The sequence below is a fragment of the Leucoraja erinacea genome, chromosome 6, assembly GCF_028641065.1.
Source record: "Leucoraja erinacea ecotype New England chromosome 6, Leri_hhj_1, whole genome shotgun sequence".
NCBI classification, from domain to species: domain Eukaryota; kingdom Metazoa; phylum Chordata; class Chondrichthyes; order Rajiformes; family Rajidae; genus Leucoraja; species Leucoraja erinaceus.
The window spans coordinates 56,971,450-56,982,982 of record NC_073382.1 but is presented as its reverse complement, the minus strand read 5'-3'; the positions used below and the strand labels follow the sequence as shown (position 1 = coordinate 56,982,982).

The 11,533-nt window shown below is 42.1% G+C and overlaps 1 protein-coding gene across 1 annotated transcript in view; it reads left to right on the top strand.

Moving 5' to 3' along the window:
• Positions 1–1,051: 1,051 nt before the first annotated feature.
• The window catches only part of LOC129698179 (PC3-like endoprotease variant B), a 685,304-nt gene continuing 674,822 nt past the window's right edge, over positions 1,052–11,533 (top strand). Inside the window, exon 1 of the mRNA XM_055637132.1 lies at positions 1,052–1,546. Within this exon, the coding sequence (XP_055493107.1) occupies positions 1,178–1,546 (369 nt within the window). The 5' untranslated portion in view covers positions 1,052–1,177. The remainder of the gene's footprint in view (positions 1,547–11,533) is intronic.

Genomic DNA, 11,533 nt, shown 5'->3' with positions numbered 1-11,533 from the left:
TGCATTTATATAGATTAGGTCATGAGCAGTGAAGGAATAGGAAGTTTTGTGATCAGGTTGAATGGGGAAATGCATAAGGTACATACAGTAAGTCCAATGTCCTTTCCAATGCTGTAGTTTTGATTGCTGCAGTGGAAACTCTTGCTGTTGTTAACGAAAGGGGACTGGTGGAGGCAAATATTTTATTGGCATTTAAGAAGCTTTTAGATGAATATGCAAGTAATGGAGGAGTATGAATCACATGCAGACAGACTGATTAGTTTAACCTAGCATCATGTTCGGCAAGGACATTATGGGTTATAGGGCCTGTTCTTCTGCGTACTGTTCTACCTTCGATGTTCGGTGTCATCTCAGATCTGCAAGCTTACATCTCTGCTATCGGTCAAAAAAATTACTTGTTGCATTTCAAAGCATTAGATTGCATGGACTGAAAAGGTACAACCTTACAGAGTGGTAGCTGTTCCATGGAATACAAACCTGCTATCCTTGGGAAGATAGACTCCCTTGTCCGTTCATCCCTCCACAACCATCCTTCCCAGTCCTCGACCCTTTCAGGGAAAGTATAGAATAAGCTGCCGGAGAAGGTAGCTTGGCCCAACTTGCCCACAACACCCAACATGTCCCATCTACACTAATCCCACCTGCCTGAGTATGGCCCATATCTCTCTAAACCTGCCCTATCCATGTAGTCTAACTATTTCTTAAACATTGCGATAGTACCTGCCTCAACTACCTCTGCCGGAAGCTCGTTCCATACACCCACCACTTTTTGTGTGAAAAAGTTACCCCTCAGGTTCCTATCAAATCTTTACCCCCTCACCTTAAACCTATGTCCTTTGGTTCTTGATTCCCCTACTCATGGCAAGAGACACTGTGTGTCTACCCGATCTATTCCTCTCATGATTTTGTACACTGCTAACTTGTGCCAATGCTTTCACCAGTCAGTGGGTATCACGCTGTGCACCACAGGTACCATTTGGGAGGTCAAGTAGTACTCATAGCATGGGCACCAAGGATCCAGACTTTGAATTCCAGGTAGCAGTGTGAATGTGTTACTTCAACTTGAACGTGTTCAAGTCCTTTTAAATTCCTGTTTTTTTATTTTTACACAAAGAAGCTGTATTCTTAAAAAATATATTTTAAAACGATGTTGGTTTCTACCAGCAGTTATTTGTAAATGCAACCTTTATTAAATAATAATATCACAGACAAGTTGAGACAAGTTGCTAATGCAACCCAAGCATGTAAATGCATGACAGTACAGTGTGCACTGTTGATTAAGTTCCCACCACCAGCATCAGTGCTGGGAACGTTTCCGTGTGATAATTATTGTCTGATTCTTCTCCCTATTTTCAGTTTTAGATTCATGGCCTTTGGAAAGCTGATCCAGCTATTCTTTTCTCTCTGCTTCCTGCAAAGTGTATTAGCAACCACTAGAGGGAAGGAGATTGCTGGTGCTCTCAACTACTACACCATAGAGATTGACGAGGGAGAAGACACAGCCAGGAACGTGGCTAAAAGGAATGGCTTAGACTACGTCCTACCGGTCAGTGCAACTGTTTTAAATATTGTATAACACTTAAACATATTAGTTTAAAATAATTTTTCAATGCTCTTGTACTATTTATTTGCAGAAAATAAGGTATGCCCTGCAGCCAGTGTCACTGCTGTTAAAAGTAACATTGAGGATAAAGAATGACACTTGCACTGTCGAGATTATTTAAACAAAAATAGTGAATTTCAAATTGTAAGATAATTTCAGATTGACCTATCACACTGTTGCTTCAAGAATTTACCGAATGTCCTTGAAAATTAATGTTTTTCTTCTTAATGGAATGTGAGTGGAGTTTGAAATGAATTCCTATTTTTTTTAAAAAGGAGAGCTATGAAGTCAGTTTTGGTAATTCCCATGAAGATAAATGCAAGGTGCTTCTTTAAATGACTGAGGAGACGGTGGCAATTATTGAGATGCAGTACTTCGTGCTTTACATGTCCAGAGCACAGGGCTTATTTTCTCAATACAATGAAACAGCTGTCTCAGTTTTTCTCTGCTCTATTACTTTAAAAGTCGAAACAATGAATGAAAAACACATATTGAGAATCTTTGCCTCTTATATATGTGTTTCATATTTTTGCTCAGTGGTGAATGCACACGCGTGTAAAATGATTTGTTTGGAATCTATTTTGCTTTTTTTCCCCTTTACATGGACCACATTTAGATCTCCAAAGTGCATTTCTGGATTTAATTGTTGGTTGGTATCAAATGTTTAAAAATCCCTGTGAATAATCAAATATCAACCAGAGAGGAATAGAGACATCTTTGGCATTATATGATGCAAGTCTAAATTATTTCACTGAGTTTGCAGGTATTACCTGTAGAATTGCGATGATAAAATCACTGTCCCTGTGTTTTTTTTTCATTTAAGGCAAAAGGTGTCACAGATAGTTAACCTTCTTGGTCATTGCAAGTTCAACCTGTGTTGGTTATTTGACTGAGCTTGTCGTATCTGCTCCCAGAAGGTTAACATGCTAAAAAAAATCTAGCTGCAAGCTGGTAGGAATGACTCTTTGTGTTGCTAATTATCCCACTGCATAATTATTAATATCACGAGTGGGAACAGGAAACAAGCAGACACCAAATAGTTGAGAATCCTATGATTCTGGCAGGAAGCTAGCCTGCATTAATAAAATGTGCCTGTGCCATTATCACAGTGGATAGAAGTGTTCCTTGTTAAGGATCATTTATTAACTGAGATCATCTTTTAGTTTGCCTTGGGGTAATGACTAATGTCAATGGCAAATTTCACAGTTGTCTAGAGAAATGAATTAAATTTACAATAAAAAGCCCTTTGGCCTGTTGTACATGTTCATTTATTGGAATAGTTGAACTAGAAGAACTGTAAGGCAACCAAGAACATCGGCTTAATTTTTCTTATGTATAATAGTGACCTTTCAGCTTTGTACTGGAAGTTACATATTATGAGCTAGAGAATGGAATTTTGAAGCATGAGCTATTAGTGGCTTCAGGTGAAGAGACCCAGAAATATGCAGAATGCTGTTTGTCACTAATATCTTCTGTCCTTTGAAGTTAAAACCGTCGCAGTAATGTCCCTACTCTAAAGCAACAGGGCTCTTGATTCTTATTAAATCATACCGCTAACTGGTGTTTAATTTGATTCAAATCTAAACACACTTGAATGTTTGAGTTTGCTCTGTGTTCAAATGCATAAATCAGTAGCATCTTCAACGATAGTGCAGAATTTAGATCCAGAAGGATTGAGTATTGAAAGATTCGGATTTTGTCAAGTGTTGGGAAAATAGCTGTTTTAAATTTCTAGCTGAATGTATTTTTTAGCGAAGTTTAATTTTCTAACGCTTATGGTTGCACAGGCGGTAAAACTGGAATGAGTGTGCACAGTTCCACAATTGCAATTCGCTTAGTTACCGACAACCAAGTACTTCTGCGTCTCACTCAATTAGTTTTTCTGTGGCCTACCATTTTGTTTTTGTGATTCGAAAAGAATTTCTACCACAATAACTAAAGTAGAATATTTGGATTTAGTCATGCGTTCTACAATAATTCTGAATAAAACTACACAAATCATACCGAGGGCTAAATTTAATGATCATAAGGTGATACGGTCATAAGTGATAGGAGCAGAATTAGGCCATTTGGCCCATTAAGTCTACTACGCCATTCAATCATGGCTGATCTATCACTTCCTCCCAACCCCATTCTCCTGCCATCTCCCCATAACTCCTGACACCCGTGCTAATCAAACGAGATGATGTTGGGATTATGCTGTGCACATAATACATGCCTATTTGAATTGAGATATACAGAGTTTTTTTCTGCAACCTCATGGATATAACTTCAGTTATTCGCATCTAGTAACCTGTTATATTATAATTAACTATTAGATAATATAATATAATACTATTATAACATAATAAAATAATACAATAATAAACTATTGTTTATTTAAACTTTAGACTTTGCAGAGATGCAGCATGCAAAGCCCATTCAGCCCACCAAATCCGTGCCGACCAATGATCATTTAGTACACTAGAACTAACACACACACTGGGGATAATTTACACTTTTACAGAAGCCAATTAACCTACGATACTGCACGTCTTTGGAGTGTAGGAGTAAACTGGAGCACCCGGAGAAAATCCATGCAGTCACAAGGAGAACATACAAACTCCATACAGACAACATCCATAGACAGGATCGAACCCGGATCTCTGGCGCAGTATGGCAGCAACTCTACCGCTGTGCCACTGTGCCACTGTGCCACCCCCATTGTCCCAGCGAACGGTGGAAATTATTCTACTGAAACTCATTGAAAGATATGGCTTATTTCAGGAGGCAGTGTGCTTTTCCCAAAGCTGTTCCGAAGGCCTTGGTTGTGGGATGGAGAGTGGCCTTTCTCCAATAGGTTGGGCTCCAGGCAAACTGGCATTGGGGAACTGTTCAAATGAGATGAACTAGAAATCAAGCCCCAAAGGCACTATAAGGTTACTGGCCTTACATGGATGATCAAGATCTGTAGAGACATTCCAATCTACCATCACCCACCCAAATGCACCATTAGCCTGAAACACTGCAACATGCAGTACACTCCCATTGCTCATCTTGAAACAATCTATATCAATAAGGGCCACAATGTAAAATTCAAATGTCCCATCACATTTTACTACTTAATCAAACCTTCACCTCCAGATTCAGAGAGAGTTTCTTTCTTCCCAGCTGTTATCAGACAACTGCATCATCCTACCAACACCTAGAGAGCAGTCCTGAACTACTATGTACCTAATTTGGAGGCCCTCAGACTATACTTGATCAGACTTTACTGGCTGGATCTTGCACTAAACGCTATTCATGTTATTCCCTTTATCATGTATCTGTACACTGTGGATGGCACGATTCTAATCATGTATTGCCTTTTCACTGACTGGTTAGCATGGAATAAAAGTTTTCCACTGTACCTCGGTACACGTGACAATAAACTAAATTTAAACTCAAACATCTCATTCTTCCAGCTATTCTACCACAGTAGGGATATCAGCAGCCACAATGCAGGTAATTAATTAACACTAACTTAATTTTTTCCTCTTAGGCATTGCATATCTGGCCCAGCAGGAGTTAAGTTGATCCATTGCTTCACCACCTGTGAAGTTTAGGGTACGGTATAGTTAAGAGAATGGCCAAAATGTAATGTGTTGTGACGACCACCACCCAGATTTACCCCTCCCGCTCAGGTCCTGTTTCTCCCTTATTCCTTCTGTTCAACAAGATACAGAAAACTCCGGTTCACTAACTGGCAATGAGAAATTTAGAGTCATAAAGTCATACAGCATGGAAGCTGGTTCTTCTGCCTAACGTCCATGTCGACCAAGATGTCCCATCTAAGCTTGTCTCATTTACCCACATTTGGACCATATGCCTCTAAACTTGTCCTTTCCATGTATTTGTCCAATTGTCTTTTAAATGTTGCTGCAGTAGCTGTTTCAACTACCTTTTTATCTACCTCCTGTTTCAACTACTTCCTCTGGCAGCTCATTCCATAGGCCGAGGAGCTTTTTCGTTTAGTTTTGTGACCCAACTCACAGAACTACCTGAAATTTTAATATATTGTGTCAAAAGAATATATATAAATCATACCTGAAACTCGTCAAGACCAAAACCTGCACATTTTTAAGAAATATGAGAAAAACCTCAAATTTTCTGAGTAGCAATTGCCTAATCAATGCACGTTTGACATTGAGGTTGGACGCAAACTGGCCAATCCCGCGTTTTGTTTTATGGTCGCTAGGCACGAGGACGCTGGGATCATTGCTTCCTCCTCATTACATCAATAGCAATAGCAAGGTTTCCAAGGAGTAAAGGTAATGCTAACCTTGCTGATCATTTTGTTTTTCATTTGATTGATCTTTATAATGTTATAATATGTACTGGTAAATAAAAATGATAAATAACAAATGTTGATCTAGGGTTAGGATTAGGGTCAGTCTGTTTGTCAGTCTGTTTGTCAGTCAGTCTGTCTGTCTGTCAATCTGTCGGTCGGGCCGTCGGTGGTGAGCGTTGGGCCGGGCCTCTGGTGAGTGCTGCATCGGTCGGGCTGTCGGCCGGCTGGCCGGTGTTGCAGCAAGCGAGCGGGGCGGTCTGATGGAGCCGTCGCTATCCGGGTGCTGAAGGCGGCCAGGGCGACATGCAAGGCAGTGCTGCCCCCCTCCATCGCCACCACCAGAAGGGCATGCTGGCCGAGATGGACACACTGCGGGGCCACAGTACGGATCCCGCAGCCAGTCCCAAAGCGGCTCCAGCTCCAGCCTTGGGCAGCTCTGGGAGGGGGGCGAGTTAATGTTAGGCATTTTCCTGCCTTAGCCTTCCCCCAGCCTGGCACTGCCCCAGTCCCACTATGGCCTTGACCCCCACTCTGCACACTGGCAGTCAGTGGGGTTCAGTAAACGGGGGAACCCAGAAGAACTGCATTGACCTATTAATTAGGCTGGTTCAAGAGGACCTCTGCGGCAGTCTCATTAAAAAAACAACAACACACAATTATATTCATTATATTATTTTTATAGAATACAATTATACATAATTATATATGATTAATCATATTCACAAGTCATATATATATAGATGATTATATATAATAACATATAGTTTAAATAGACTGCAACACAGAAATATGCTCCCCATGGTGTAATATGGGCACTGGACACTAGATGGCGCTTACTTTTACCAATCTCATTCTCTAATTAGTTTAATTAATTAATGTACAACTTTTGGCACTGACAAGTTATGACTTCTCAATTATATTTCATCTAAATCTGTGCAAAATTTCATGTAATTCCGAGACGCGGGTCACGAAAATGGATTTCAAGACACATTTTTGATGCTCGGCACACAGCCTAATCTCAATTTAAACCTTTGCCCTCTAGTTTTTGATTCCCCTACCCTGGGTAAAATATTGTCAGCATTCAGTGTACCTATTTTCCCTCATCATTTTGTACACCTATATAAGATCACTACTCAGCCTCATGCATTCCAAGGTATGAAGTCCTAGACTGCCCAATCTCTCCATATAGCTCAGACCCTAGAGTCCTGGCAACATCCTTGTAAATCATCCCTGCAACCTTTAGTAAGGTGTCCAAAACTGAGCACCACACTCCAAATACAGCCTCACCAACATTGTGCAACTGTAACACAACATCTCAACTTCTACACTCAATATCCTGACTGATGAAGATCAATGTGCCAAAAGTCGCCTTTACCACCCAATCTACCATGATGCCACTTTCCGGGATATAGGTACTTGTTCTCCTGGATTCCAGGTGGATGATCGCGGGTCCCTCCTCACTCTTGCCGCTCGGGTTCCATCAACGTCCGCGGTGGATGAGCTGGGCCTGTAAACAAGTGCATGTGCACCATGAAAGTGTCACCACACTAAAAGCTAGTATGAAATATCAAGAAGTATGTTCTGGTCAGCGCCAACCTTCCACATGACAGTAACAAAAGCTTAGAGCACATCTGTCCTCGGAAGAATATAGAGATCATTTCTATATAGTGCCCAATGTCTCAGTTTGCATTTCAATGCAGACAAAATGGGTCCAAAAATGTACATTTGGTAATGCTGGATGATGTCAAGATTCACAAGTGTTATTAGGACAGTTCATTGAAGCCAGGGGTGAGAATTTCATCACCCCATTAACTTGTATGTCATAAGTGATGGAAAAGATTTGGGTTGAGTCAACTGGTGTAGGATACTGTTGGTCTTGAAGCTGCACAAGTGGCCAGAAATTGGATCCATTTGCCCGTGATTTCTGTGCACATAAAGACTGTATTGCGCAAGCTAGATTGTATTGGCGGTTGTTTCTGGGCCAATTTCTGACTTCTGGTAAATTAATTCGAGTGTTTTCCTACGCAATTTACCTTGGAGTAGCTGACATTTTCCTGCCGACTAATGATCCTTATGGCGCGTTTCCTGTGCTGTTGACAGAGAACACAAATGTAGCTTCTGGGAGAACCTACATTATTAAGACACTAAAAAACACTGAGCACGTGAAGCAGGATTTTGGAATGAGATGGGAATTAAAGGGTCAACACTGTCACATTGATCGCCTCCACATAGTATTTCACAGCCTCTCTCTTTTCAATGGCAAGCACCAGGTTTGATAATTCACTGCAGTTCCCCTCATTGGTCACAGCTTTTTTACAGACTCACTTGCAATCTTCACACTGCAGTTACTGGCCCCCTGATCAATGAATACTTCCTCAGTGGGCTGAGCATAGAATGTGCCAGTTCATAGCACTGGGGAGGGGGTGTTGCTTTGGCAAAGATGAAAACACTTTGAATTCTGCATTTACTTCACCATAGGAGCCACAGCGGTCCAGTGTTAAGGTGTGAATGTACATGCTGAAAGCTACTGCACTATTTTTCAGTTACTTTTCTCCAATTTCACTCCTTTTTTTCCCCGAAGGTTGGTGTGGGTGCTAGTTTTATCAGCAGCACAAGTTTAGCGCATCATGAGCTACAGCGTCCAAGCGCAGTTTGTTGTTGGTCCTGCTGAACATATCATCAATAACAACGTAACAAAAAGAAGTCTGGATCCAAATGTACCTCCACAGTAAACGAAGCAGCCTTTTCTACCATGCATCAAGACTTCTTACAGAGGTGTATAAATTAATGAGAGGAATAGATCGGATAGACTCTCTTGCCCAGAGTAGGGGAATCGTGGTCCAGAGGACGTGGGTTTATGGTCAAGGGGAAAAGATTCAATAAGAATCTGAGGGGTAACATTTTCACACAAAGTGTGGTGGGTGTATGGAACGAGGTGCCGGAGCAGCTAGTTGAGGCAAGGACTATCGCAACGTTTAAGACACAATTAGACAGGTATGTGGATAGGACAGGTTTAGAGGGATGTTGGATACATGTTGGTCAGTGTTGGAAAGTTGGGCCACAAGACCTGGTTCCACACTGTAAGACACTATGATTCTTTGACTCTATGACTTGAGCAGCTTTCATGCATGGATTGATAAGTGGCATCCCATCAATGGTGATCCTCATTGTCCACTAGATGCTCTTGGTGTGGACTATTCCATTTATTGGTGTGGATTTATTCATTCATGCATGAAGCTTGCTCAAGGCTTGATGCATAGTAGTCCGGGCTGCTTCATTTACCGAGGCAATGCATTTGGATTCAGACCTCTCTTGCTACTGTGTTATTACTCTCTCCTGTCTAACATGTTGGTGTTGTATCCTCCTTTCCCTGGTGCTGTTTCTCTACCTCCTGCCTCCAAAATGCTGAAGCATTATGATTAAAATTGTGAGTGATGCCACGTTGAACTGAAGGAGTAATTGCAAAGTAGTCCAGACATAACAAGCAGCAGAACTGCAGGACCACTCTACCTTCAACAACACTTGCATAGGTACATTGATAGGATAGGTTTAGATGAAAATGGGGTAAACGTGGCCAAAAGGGATGCTTAGATATTGCTTCTTGATCAGCATGGATCAGTTGGGTTGAAGGGCCTGTTTTCTTGCTGTATGAGTCTATGACTCTCTATGACTGTATCGTCCTACCTAAAATGCTGCAGATGGAGGAAAGAAGCTCATTATTGAGCAGATGTTCCTGATCCCCATACAGACCTAATTTAATCTGATGATGTGACTGAAAAGTTGCAGCCGCAGAGGACAATGCATGATGAAGAAGTTATGGCTGATACTGAGTAACTGAGCATTCATCATCACTGGTCGGAGAAATGGTCAGAAAGGAAGTGGACCTTGAGGGGTTTAGACCCTCTTGGACACTGTATACCTTGGAGTTTGAATGTGACATCAGGTTGATGTGGGAACAGCTGATGGCTAGGTCGACTATCCTCAAGCCTGCTTACTCACCCTACCTGGTGCTACCCACTTGAAGTGGAAAATAATATTTGGCTTTACTTCAGCCTTCGTAAACCTCTCTATTGCAGTGCAGTGCTGCAAATTGTAAGAAGTTATTAATCTTTCCAGCAACGACCTGGAAATAGCTGGAGGCATAGAAATTCATTGCAGCAGTGACTCTGAATGTTGCTAGGCAATGAGGTTCAGGACCTGCTGTGCAGCTGCAGGTGTGACTGCAGCAGGTGGCAGAGAGCTGTGGCACAGTGGCGCAGCGGTATAGTTGATGCCTTACAGCGGCAAAGACCTGGGTTCAATCCTGACCTCAGGTGCTGTCTGTACGAAGTTTGTACATTCTGCTTGGGTTTTCTCCAGCTTCTCAGCTTTCCTCCCACACTCCAAAGAAGTGCAGGTTTGTAGGTTAATTGGCATCTGTAAAAGTGTAAATTGTCCCTAGTGGGTAGGATAGTGCTAGTGCACGGAGTGATCGGTGGTTGGTGCGGACTCGGTGGGCTGAACGGCCTGTTTCCACGCTGCACCTCCCATACTCCAAAGAAGTGCACTTTATAGGTTAATTGGCTTCTGTCAATTGCCTCTTGTATGTAGGATAGAACTAGTGTACGGGTGATTGCTGGTCGGCACGGACTTGGTGAGCTGATGGGCCCATTACCATGCTGTTTCTCTAAAGTAAACTGCGAGGAGTTACAGGGAATATCAAAGTCTTCTACGCCTTGTGCAAACTGATTAATGGTAAATGAGAGGAATAGGGTCTTGCTCCTAAGAATCCTGTCATTCCTCCTTTAACTCCATACTCAAACCTGTGCTTGGCTATCTCCACCACCTCCTCCCAGACATGCCTTGGGTCTGGAGGTATGGCCACATGAGCTCTCATATTATTCTGTCCAAATAATGCTCTCTTCTAAACCACAGCTTCTGAAATTCCAATGGTGCCCAATGATCAAAGTGCTAAATGATCTGCACAACCAACATATCTGTAGACATTAGGTTACACAGAAAAGCTGGAGAAACTCAGCGGGTGCAGCAGCATCTATGGAGCGAAGGAAATAGGCAACGTTTCGGGCCGAAACCCTTCTTCAGAATCTGTAGACATTACTTTAGAGTTTGAAAATAGAGCATGGAAATAGGCCCTTCATCTCACAAAGTTTACATTGAACATCGATAATCCATACACTAGTTCTATCCTGCACACTAAGGTCAATTTACAGAAGCTAATTAACCTACAAATGTAAGCGTCTCTAGGTTGTGGGAGGAAACCAGAGCACCTGGAGAAAACCCACACCATCACAGGGAGAACATACAAACTCCATACAGACAGCACCCACAGTCAGGATCGAACCCGGATCTCTGGCGCTGTAAGGCAGCAACTCTACCGCTGTGCCGCTGTGCTGCCCTTATCCTCTAATCAATCACTGACAAACCTGCAAGTATCTGAGGATTCCTTTCAGCAGTGACAAGGAAAACAGGGCAATGCGGAAAGTTCTTCCTATCGCTAGGAGCCAGATTCTCTACGCCTGCTTAACACGTGGAATTAGCTGGATCTTTGCAGTTCAATTTGGAAAGAGCTGCATTAAATCAATGTTGCATGAGGATTCTCACGGAACAGCAGTTGCTACTTT